This window comes from Vespa crabro, chromosome 4 (genome assembly GCF_910589235.1).
Source record: "Vespa crabro chromosome 4, iyVesCrab1.2, whole genome shotgun sequence".
Taxonomy (NCBI): domain Eukaryota; kingdom Metazoa; phylum Arthropoda; class Insecta; order Hymenoptera; family Vespidae; genus Vespa; species Vespa crabro.
In genome coordinates, this window is record NC_060958.1 from 7801919 (window position 1) to 7814418 (window position 12500).

General features: G+C 33.5%; 1 protein-coding gene across 6 annotated transcripts in view; it reads right to left on the minus strand.

Moving 5' to 3' along the window:
- Positions 1-12500, minus strand: part of LOC124423852 — a 67587-nt gene that overhangs the window by 32182 nt on the left and 22905 nt on the right. For all 6 annotated transcript variants that reach the window (XM_046962130.1, XM_046962128.1, XM_046962129.1 and 3 more), the window contains one exon: positions 8135-8268. In XM_046962130.1, the coding sequence (XP_046818086.1) occupies positions 8135-8198 (64 nt within the window). In that variant the 5' untranslated portion in view covers positions 8199-8268. The remainder of the gene's footprint in view (positions 1-8134; positions 8269-12500) is intronic.

The window sequence follows — 12500 nt, forward strand, 5'->3', positions numbered from 1 at the left end:
TAGAACGAACTAATTATCAAAACGTATACGTAGAAAGAGTTGTGAACGTACAATTTCGATAGAAATATGAAATGTATAAATATATATATATATATATATATATATTTATTTATTTATTTATTTATTTATTTATTTAAAAATTCTCTAATACGTTGAAAGTTATTTTTGTTTATAAACTTTAGGATTAAAATTATTCTCGAATGTAAAAAAAATCAATGTACTCTATATGAAAAATTTCTGATTTCCAATTTAATTTCTTCGGTACAACGGGAGAGGGAAAATGGTGGGAGGGGGGGAAGAAAAAAGAGAAAAAGAGAAAAAGAGAAAAAAAAAACACTTTCCGGAACCGTTAGACCGAACGGACTCCTCTAACCGTTTTTCCATAAACCGACATTATATCTTTAACCGTAGCCCGTAGTTCCCTCCCCCTCCTCGACCCCGACCCTCATCCCTCACTCTCCAGTCTCTAGTTGTACCCAACATTACGTTACAAAGAATATCCCGAAGAAAATCGTAAATAACTTCATGCCGATGATAAATCCTGAAGGCAATTTCTAAACAAACCAAAAATCTTATTTTGTTGTTAGAATGGTTCGATTTTTAACTAACGAACTTTTGCATTGTTCATTCAGTCTAAGAAAATAAATTGTAAGGAAACTTATTTCAAAGCTCCTTTTAAATTAGTTATATCTGCAAACTCTACCTACGTCCTTTATGATACACATCTTTTATGAAGGTCCTCCCTTAATTAGAATTTTTACTATGAACGAACTTTCGAAATGTCACTTGAATTTAACTTCTCATAGAAAATATAATATTTTTACATATAAAAATATTAGAGAAAATCAAATGGAAATACACACACACACACACAAATATATATATATATACATATATATATATATTTTACGAATATTTAAAGATGGTGATTTTCATCAACGAAATAAAATAAGAAAGAAAAAAGAAAGAGAGAGAGAGAGAGGGAGAGAGAGAAAAAGAGAGAAAGAGAGAGAGAATGAAATTGAATTCGAAAGGGTTTTAGTAACGATTACTCGAAGGTCTTCATTCTCTTTGAACGATGGAAATTAAACGTAACTTTACTTACTTAAATAGATATATACATACATATATATATACGTACATACATACATACATACAGAGCAGTTAAAGGAAACATGGAAAGCTAAAGGAAGCCTTTTCAGAGGTAGATTTTTCGCAAAAATATGAGGGGAAACGTGTATATTTTCACAAGGGCGTAACTCTGCGCGATAACTTACCCCTCGAGTTTCTTAGAAAAGCGTATCGACGAAATTACATCGTGCGATTACGCGACATGAATATTCATAACTAACATGAGCTCGCGTGCGTAAAGATCCTTTTTATACGAAATGGCATAAAGGGATTGATGATATGTGTAGCTAATAATCTCACTTTTTAAATATATTATAATTTAACTATTCATATTAATTCTAATGTAACAATTTAACGCTATAAATAATGTCGAAATTGTGATATGCATATGAAATTATTATGAATCTATATATTCCAATGTAATATCAAAATATTTTTCTATAATAATTCGTAGAAACCATACATTTATTCGATTCATCTAAAATCTTTGAACGGTTGTTAAATTTATACAATGGTTAAAATTACAAACTGTCTGTGAAACTTTCAACTATTGTATTATTATAGGGAGTTAATGTGATCAATGATCAATCGACGACACTTAAAGCGAGGTAGAAATTAATGGCGAACCAGTACTCATTGAGTGGTTTAAATAAACACGGAGGAAGTTAACATGGCTCTCTCTCTCTCTCTCTCTCTCTCTCTCTCTCTCTCTCTCTCTCTCTCTCTCTCTCTCTCTCTCTCTCTACGACGATAAGTGTTTTCAAGTACTTTATAATCGTATTACACAATCGCGTTAACAAATAGGTATAGGTATATAGTTATTTGTTAGATAAAACAAAAAAAAAAAGAGAAAAAGAAAAAAAACAGAAATCAAAAAAAAGAGAAAAATTAAAAAGGGAGTACAGTGAGAATATGGTCAAGTATATTTTTTTTTTTGTTCCTTTTCATTTCTCTTTTTCTTTTTTTCTTCAAACGGAATAAGATCAAACGAAATTAAAATATAGGATTTGGTGTTAGGCAACATCGTTTGAAGCATCGATTCTAAAAGGGTAGGGGACTTTGAAAAGATGAACAACAAATGAGAACGTTAGATTCAGGACGGTATTCCGATAATCGAATTTTCATAACTCGTTAAAGAAAATATCGAATAGAAATGGTGATGGTAATAGTGATGGTGGATGGTGGTGATGGTGGTGGTGGTGAAGGGGCGTAGCATTCGTAATTATAGATTTTCCAAAGAGAGAGAGAGAGAGAGAGAAATAGAGAGAGAGAGAAATTTAACTCGAGGGTGGGTTATGCGGACGTGTCCACGCGTACTAGATATTCTACGAATTTTGCGTTGAAGATAAAATTACACGAGTTCAGAAATCAAATGAGACGTTCTACATGTTATTTTCTATTAATCTTTCAAATAAAAAAATGTTCATTATAATTTCATTAAATGACAAATCGAATATCATTTCGATATCGTCTTTAAACACGAAGATTAGTTTCTAAATATCGTCGTTATATTATCAGCTAAATTTTAAAAATAAAAATCATCTTTAAATATCAAAAACAAAAGGAATGAATCCGTTCGAATGAAAGAAGAAAAATCGTGATTAGATGAAACCACTAAGAAAACAATTTCGCAAGATCAAAATAAGTTACGGTTTATAGTTTGCCAGCAGTAGCCAGTTGGTAGCCAAGCAGTACTAAGAGCTAGCGGTTACTTGCAACAGCAACAGCAGCAACAACAGCTAGCTCAGTCAGTCGGTCAGTTAACAGGCCAGCCAGAATCAACCAGCCAACCAGCCAACCAGCCAACCAGCCAACCAGCCAACCAACCAGCTAGCCAACCAGTTAGCAAGCAAGCCAAAAGTAAGAGCGCACCGAATCTGGTAAAAACGAGCCGAATTGGCAGAGCTCGAAAAGGCTCTTGAAACATCTGCCAAAAGACTGAGAAGGGAAAAGAAGTGAACGGGAACGCGAAAAACACACGTGGAAAAAGACATACAGAGAGAGAGGGAGACGGAGGGAGGGGGTGAGGAAGGGAGGGAGAGAAAGAGAGAGACAGAGAGAGAGAGAGAGTTACATGCCGGTTCTGCTTTTACACCGTCGCAAAACCGCGTTCAATTTTCTTAATGACCTCGCGCGTGTGTACTGCTAAGTCGCGAGAAAGAAACGGGTTTGACCAAAGGAAGGGTGACTAGAACTGTAACGACGATGATGATGACGACGACAACAATGACGATGACGACGACGATATTACGAACGACAATGATCTATCTTTAGAAATAATATGAAATAGTAATGAGAAAGACAGAAAGAAGGAATGATTTGACAAAAAAAAAAAGAAAGAATGTATATATACAAACTAGTTAACGAGATATATTAATATTCATAAATCGAAAAGTCTTATATATATGTGTGTGTGTGTGTGTGTGTGTGTTTTGTGTGTATGTATTTCACATAAAAAATTTATATTTTAATTAAAGAAAATTCCGTAACGGATGAAACTTTAGATGAAAGTTACTAATTAAAGGAGCTTCGAATAATATCCAATCTCTTTCGAAATTGTTTTAGAATACCAAATTTATAAGATTTAACCGAAAATATAATAAATTTTAAAAGAGATTATTTAAACAAAAAAACACAAACATATAAAGTTTAAATATATATACACACACACACACACACACACAAAGATAAAGAAAGAGAAAAAGATAGACATAGGAAAATATGACATATGCGTGGATATTATAATCGATTGAAAGTTAAATCAAGATATATATTCGAATATTGATCACGTTTTTATAATAGTTATTTAAAGAATTATATTTACAATAGAGCAATCTCATTTTTGAAATATCGAAGGATCATATCTGGTGGATCGAATTGTGGCGGTTCAGCTCGGTAGTTAAAAAAGAACTAAACGAATATAGGCCATGAATTCTTTCTATCGAATCGAACTATCTTTTTTTTCTTTTTTTTTTTTCTTCTTCCTTTTTTTTTCCAATCATCTTCGTTCATCCGATTTAAAACATAGCTCACCCCACCCACGACCACCGTCCTCTTCCCCATTGTCAACATTTTATCCTACAACCTCAAAAGCCTCGCTCCGTTCGATCCTCTTCTTCTATCGTAATACTGTATTTCACTCGATCCGCATGGAAAACGATTTCGTGTCGTCGACGCGAATAGAACTCATAGATTTGCCGAAAAATAGGTTAATGTAACGAGCCGAAAAGACTCGTGGACCGTATATTAAAGTGTAATTAACGATGATTTTACGATCGCTCGATCGGCTCGAACTTGCTTGCTAGCTTGCTTGCTGCTATGCACATAGTAAACGATATTATAGTAATTATATAGTAATGAGAGAGAGAGAGAGAGAGAGAGAGAGAAGGATATTTAAAACAATCGTTTTCATGGTAACGTGTAATAAAATTTAGATAGACGAATATTTTAAAACAAATAATTTATGGATTAAAAAATTTTCTTACCGAAATGGGAAAAAAAATTTGAGAGAGAGAGAAAAAAAAGAAGAAGGTAGGAAAAAAAAAAAGAGGATCTCATTTTTCTGCAGTCTCGCAGCTCATTAAAAGAATTACGAGATAATTTCGATATAACGAGGAAGAAAAGCAATCCGTGAGAATTTAACGAATGAGAAGAGATCTTCTTTCAGGAAAGAAAAGAGAGAGAGAGAGGGGGGGGAGGGAGAGAGAGAAATAAAATAAAAGAGAAAAAGAATGGGTATATGAAAAAATAATTTTGTGAACGTAGCGAATCGGAGGAAAAAGAAAGAAAAGAAAAGAAAAAAAATTGCGTATCCTTTACTCTTATTCTTACTTTTTCTTACTCTCTTTCCTCCCCCCCCTCTTTTTCTCTCCCTCTCTCTTCCTTTCATCCCCTTCATCTTTATTTTAATGGCTCACAAAAAACAGGTGAAGTGTATTTTTCGTAAGACTAAAACCACGATGGGTATTCTCCATCCACCTACGTGTACAAAGTAAGATTTCCTTTTGTGGAGATTAAAAGTACAAGGAGAGTTTCGGCTCCCCTCTTCTTTTTCTTTCTTTTTTATTCTTTTTTCTTTCCTTTTTCTTTTTTTTTTTTTCCCCCTTTGCTGCGACGAACTTGATATTCGTGAGAATATCACCTAAATTCTCTCTGTGGCTTTTTTCGATTCCTATCATCCCTCATCCACGAGGAGACGATTATATCTTTCTTTTTTTCTTTTTTTTTTTTTTTTTTTTGTATTTTTCTGCTTTGTTTTTGCTTCTATTTTTGTTTTGTTTCTTTAGCTCCACCCCACCTCCTCCCATCACCTTCCACCTTTACCTTCAATCTCATTCTCACTCTCACTTCTTCTCTTACCTTATTCTCGATAGTAAACTTATGGTAAAATAAACTTTACGACTGAAGTGTTTTAAAAAGATGGGCGTATGAAAAAAAAAAAAAAAAGGAAAAAAAAAGAAACAAATCAAACGAATTTTGCTCATTCATTTAATGAAACAGTAAACGTTTTATACGATGCTGTACGCGTACGTTGATTCGTAATTTTTTACCGCGAACTAGAGTTACGACCTGTAGAATACGTTGGGGAGCAAAGGTCACGCGATATAATTACGCTCTGTTGAATAAAGAGAAAAACAAATGAATCTCTCACTCCTCCTCTCCCTCCCCCCCCCTCTCTCTCTCTATATCCCCTAGAAAGAGAGGGGGGTGGAGGAAAAAAAATAGAAAAGCAAAAAAAGTGTGGTTGTTCTAATTGTACACATTTGTTGGCTCGCTTGGAAAGAAATAAAGAAAAGGAAACTTCGTGAAATAAATATTGTTAAAGAGGGATTTGTATTTTCCACGAGAGCTTTAATCGCTAAGGGAAAGGAAGAGAAAGAGAGAGAAAAAGAAAAAGATAGAGAGAGAGAGAGAGAGAGAGAGAGAGAAAAGAGAGAGAAAAAAAGAGAGAGAAGAGATATATAGAGAAAGAGAGAAAGAGAGAATGATCAATTTGTCGGTCGGTGATCCATCGACTCCAAAAAGCACGTTCATTAAACCACGTACGTTGAAAATTTCATACGAACCTGAAATCGCCTTTGATTAAATTGATATCGTTCTAAAGTAATAAAAACGATATTTATACAAACTACCGGAGAATATTCAACTGGAAATTTCTCGGAACGGATAGACGAATGAAAACAAAATAAAATAAAACAAGAAGAATGAAAAAGGAAAAAAGGAAATAATGAAAAATAAAAATGAAAAATGAAAAATGAAAAATATGAATTGGTGATCGTAAAATAAAAAACGAAATTACCTTTTATATATATATATATAATATATATATATATATATAATATATATATATATATAAAGAAGACGACACTATAGAAGGATGAAGAGGCAAGAAAATACACACACACACACACACACACACACACATATATATATTCCCGAGAAGGCGTGGAACGAGCCACCACTCGATAAATGGGAGCTGGCGCACTGGACGCCATCTTTCCTCTTCGTAAAATGAGAGAGGCGTCGTTGTATGTATATACGTTGGAGCACCTATTACACACGTACACACAAGTTACACACAGGTATATACGCAGATAAACGCACACAAACTTACAGATTCACATACACGCACATTTTACACACCTTAACATACACATCGAATAAGTTTGTATGCTTGGTCACGGATATATCGTTTGACGATGACGTGTCCGTGCGACATATCATACAGAACCAACAACACACACTATCGAATAACGCACCTCACGACGATATCATATAATACTATATACGAGTTCGACGTATTGGAAAAATTTTCTACCGAAAAAGTTCGATTAAAGATTACTCAGAGTGCGATCGTATCGATAAAGATATATACTTATATGATATATAATATATATATATATATCATATATATATATATATCATATATATATATATGTATATATATATGATATATATATATGTCAGAGGCGAAAATTTACATACATGATGTAAATTTAACTTTCGAGTAATGATCGACTCGGATCTCTGGTTATTCTAGCTCGGTACTAAGCCGATTTGTGTATATTAGCATAGTTTATACATATAACACGAGATTTGTGGTTGGTTGCGTGCATTTATCAATGTGCTTTGACGAATACATACATACATACATACATATATGCCGAAAGGACAAACGGACGTAAAAAAAAATAGAAAAAAAGATAGAGAAAGTCAAAGAACAAGAGGGGTAGAGAGAGGGGGAGAGGGAGGGGAGAGAGAGAGAGAGAGAGAGAGAGAGAGAGAGAGAGAAAGAGAGAAAGCAACAAATATTCCTTCAGACTTATGAATGAAACAAAAATTCCATAAAGAAATAGATCACCTAAATTCTACGTATCCATGTATATACGTAAATACATGACTCTGCGAAAAAATATCATTACCTTGCCCTCTGTTGTTATCATTACAGGAAAACAGAAAGAGAGAGTGAGTGTGTGAGAGAGAGAGAGAGAGAGAGAGAGATTTACAATAACACGAGAAAGTAAACATCAAGGTCTTTTCTCGTATCTATAGATTTTCGATTCTTTGAATGTCGAATAGTATTTTCAGTATGTACTGATCGTTCGAACGGTGTAGACATTAAACGGCAAGTTTCTGGAGCTCGTGGATAATAACGGCGATAAGAACGAATACGATCGTTAATTTTAACAACGTTATCGTACATCACGCGTACATACTGTAAATGGTCAATTACAATGAATTCATCGAAATATCATTTGCATAAAATTATTGAACGTAAAAAGAAACAAAACAAGAAAAAAAATGGAAAAAGAAAAAGAAAAATAAAAAAGAATTATTTTTAAACGTTTCCTCTCATTCAATTCATAATACAATTTTCATATCTCAAATTAAAGTATCGTTCGATAACATACATTTCGTGTGTACGCACGAAAATGAATAACAATTGATTTTATAATGAGAATAATTAGACAAAAAAAAAAAAAAAAAAAAAAATAGGACTTACCTTTGTGCGGAGCAGGTGGGGCCCTTCTCGGGGTGTCGTCCGCAGAGGGTGTTCTTTCCCTCATGCTTTTCCACGGCTCCCCTCGGAGCCACCATTTAGATGAATCCGTACAACGACGATGACGTTATACCATTCTGAAAATATAATCGACAATGGTATATTAATATTATCGATTTAAATTCGACTCGAAGATTTTTCGTTTCGGAACGAATGATAATGACACCGCGTATAACAAAAAAGGAATTATTTCTAACGGTATATATATGTATATATATATATATATATACATATGTTTGTATGTATCTTGTCGTCAGCTCGTTAGTTCTATCACCTAACCGATCTACTAATGTAAGTATTACGCCGTTATTCTAGTCTAATAACACGATCCGTTAATGTTTTTGCTTTCTTTTTTCCACAACGTACTCCTTTCAATATGAAACTCATAATCATTATTATAATTCATTACAATTAATATTAATATCGTAGCAAATAAATACAAAAAAAGAAAATATATATAAGTTTAAAATTTTATTTTGATTATCCATAATGTATACAAATCACATATCTAGATTTTAGTGTATGTATGATTTTATTTCATCGATAGAAAAAAAAAAAAGAAAAAAAAAAAAACCAGAAAAAAGGAAAAAAAAAATAAATAAATGAAGAAGAGGAACAAGAAAAGAGAAGAGAGAAAAAAGAACCCCCACTCCTGGAGGATATATGTTTGCTAAAAACATTGAACTCTCAATTTCGTGGAGACACCAAGGAAATAGAGAAAATTCCTACGGTCGTGGAACTCTTGAACGTGTAGGTATTTAAATCTCTTAAAGCTCTCTTTCTCAGAGTCTCTCTTTCTCTCTCTTTCTCTCTCTTTCGTATCGAATAATGTGGGTATAGTATAGCGTATAGAGTAGAAGTAGTTAGGCGAACGGAGACAGAATATGAGAGAAAACGTTCGTTGCGAGCGTTGCCTTTGGCGTTGAACCAAGCCACGAATTGCACCGAGAGACAGAAAGACAGACAGAGAGACAGAAAGAGAGAGAGAGAGAGAGAGAGAGAAAGAGAGAGAGAAAGAAAGAGAGAGAGAGAGAGAGAGAGAGAGAGAGAAAGAGAGAGAGAGAGAGCCTACGGCTGTTTTCGAAGCAACGTAACGTGCCAATGAGAATGTTCGCCGTTGGCGCAATTGCTTCGGCCATCAATTTCCGTATCTGTGCTCGATTAATGACATTTAACCTGATCGTGATTAAGGTGAAAAAATCTTTTTGATTTTTTCTTTTTTTTCTTTTTTTTTTTATTTTTCTTTTTTCTTTTTAAACAGTTCAAGAAAAGATTCTCGTTCATGCAGAGAACTAGTAAGCTTAAACCCCTTCATCCTTCACCCTATCTATATAGGATGTCAACGCGTTAAGTTTCGTCGAGAGTTAAGTAAGTAATCATCATTAAACCACGTCAAAATTTAAATCCCAAATCTTATATATATATATATATATATATATATATATATATATAAGATTTATACTCACTATGTGAGTACCGTCTCTTTCTCTCTCTCTCTCTCTCTCTCTCTCACTCTCTCTCCCTTTCTCTATGCTGTTGAAACGATAAAGAAGAATATTTCCAATTAAGGAATAGAAAATATGTTCGATATATACGTATTTAAGATTTATACGTTCGACGTAGGCGAACGTTAATAATCGTTAACGTCTAACTCTTCTGAGTTTGCAACATTATATATATATATACCGTAAAAGAAAATGTAGTTAATCACGAACTTGCCTCGTAACTGGTTACCATCGTTGAGAATCTTCCAAAAAACTGGAAAAACTAATCTTAAATAAATATAGAACTCGTGCGTAGAGTACAATATACAAGATGGTACATAAGTCCAAAGCTATATATTCCCTCGTATTATATACATTGAAGACGTTAACAACGAATCTTATCAAATGTCAACGAATTAGATATTAGATAAAATCGTTAACGTCGATGAAATTGCTTTAACATTTTGTTTTTTTTTTCTTTTCTTTTTCTTTCTTCTTCTTCTTCTTTTTCCTAACACCCCACCGCCCCATCCCATCCCCGCCTATGGCCCGATCCGATCGTCGTCGTCTTGTCAAAAATTCGATCGACGATATATAAAGTAAATATAAACTTTGCTCGAAATTGGATAAGTACATTGAAAAAAACTAATTGTACCGTCGGACTTTTGCTTGTTTTGATTTCTTTCATTTTTCTTTTTTCTTTCTTTTTTTTTTTTTTTTTTCTTCGCTCTTCACCCTTTAACTGATCCACTCCCCATATCAGCTCCCATCGATCTATCGATCATCGAAAATCGTGAAAGTCGATCGTCCATCGACGAAAAACTTTTCGTTATTAATATTTCTATGAATTTCGTAATAAACGTAGACGAAGGGTGGAAGAAAGTAAATAAATAAATAAATAAACAAAAAGAAAGAAGGAAGGAAGGTAAGGAAAAAAAAAAAAAGAAATATTGATTTGCCAATCGAACGTTTAACAACGACGAATGAGAATCACTGTTTATCCTCGAGCAATCGTGTTGTCGGCGTGAGCGACTTTCGTGATGTGAAATCCGGTTGAGAATCACTGCTCCGTTCGTTCCTACACCAACGAGGAGGTTCGAGGGCGATGCAGAAGAGAAGGCCTACGCGACGGACCTCGAACCACGGCTGGCTCTCTATATCGTCATTCTGATCTGCGCATCAGTATGCGTGTACGATGCGTATGCGCGCGTGTATAAACGCACGCGCGCCTACACACGCACACACAACACACACAACACAGAGAAAGAAAAAGAGAGAGAGAGAGAGAGAGAGAGCACGCACACACACATACTTATATACATATGTATGGATGTAATGTATGGATGGATGAATTTATGTGCGTGTATGTGTATGTGTGTGTGTGTGTGTGTGTGTGTGTGTGTGTGTGTGTGTGTGTGTGCGCGCATTTATGTATGTAGATGCAGTCACGAGCCTCTTTCAAAGCTAGCATACATAACTTCATCATGAATTTGTGTATGTGTATGTGTGTGTGTGTGTGTGTGAAAGGCTTCGTAAGTTTCGTGCGGCTCTCCAGCTCACGGTACTGTTACTCGGTTATGCGAACGAAGAGAGAGACAGGCAGACAGACAGAAAGAAAGACAGACAGACAGACAGACAGATAGATAGCACAGCCTTCGCGATAACCTTTTTTGTAGCGAGCAACTCGTGAGCACGTGTGAAACGGGGGGAGAGAGAGAGGGGGGTAGAGAAAAGAAAAGAAAAATAAAATGAAAAGAAAGAAAAAAAAGAAAAGTCGGTCGCTACGAATTTTGCGCACGTGCCTTTTTCATTTCTTTTTTTCTTTTTCTTTTTTTTTTTTTAGAATTCTGACGATTAAAAAATGACTATAGCCATCATTATTATTATTATTATTTATTAATTAATTAATTAATTAATTTATTTATTTATTTAGTTTTTCGTTTTATTTTGTTGCAATTTTTTTCTTCTCTTTTCTCTTTTTTTTTCTTTTTTTACAATGAAAAAATTATATCATTCTCGATAAATAATTATTTTTTTTGACTCTATATAATCGCGGTATCTATTGAAATTGCGAGAAAGAATATTTTCTTATTAGATATTCTCTTAGAAAAGAATAGAGGAGGAGATATATGTATCTAACGATTGGAACAACTAACGACAATGTAAAGGATATTTATGTACCCATAGATATGTATATATGAAGATATGTATATATCAGTGTAGAAAGTAAAAGAGATAGTATATGGGTAGAAAACATAGTTTGTGCTCATTGTTGGAATTCCTTGTTTCGAGATAAGGAACGACGATACCAAGGCAACAAAAACAAAAATATACGAGTTATCCTGTTTTACGATTGTAGAATATTCTACGAAGGAAAGATTATTGGTTTTTTGTTATATAAATGTTACTTTTGAATAATATTATATAAAGTACGTGTTTACACAATATTATTTCTACAAAACACGTGTCTTTTTTTGTCGCTAGTTTTCACTACACTTTTCGATCAAATATTCTTATTATTCGTTATAAAGGATTACTCAAAATTTTCTAATGTGAACATTAAAAATCAATTTAATACTAATCACACTTTAAAGACTTTTAACACGTTTCATTTTTACCTTTTATTTATTCCATTTTGTACAGATTATTAAATCGTAAAAACATAAAAGACTAAAAAGTATCGAAAAGAAAAAAAAAAGAAAAAAAAAATTAAAAAGAAAAATTCATCGTGATTTATTTTTTTTTTTTTTTAAATAATCCGAAAACTTATCTATATTTTTAACATCGTAAATTAATCTTAAATTAATGAGGATTAATTAAAAGGA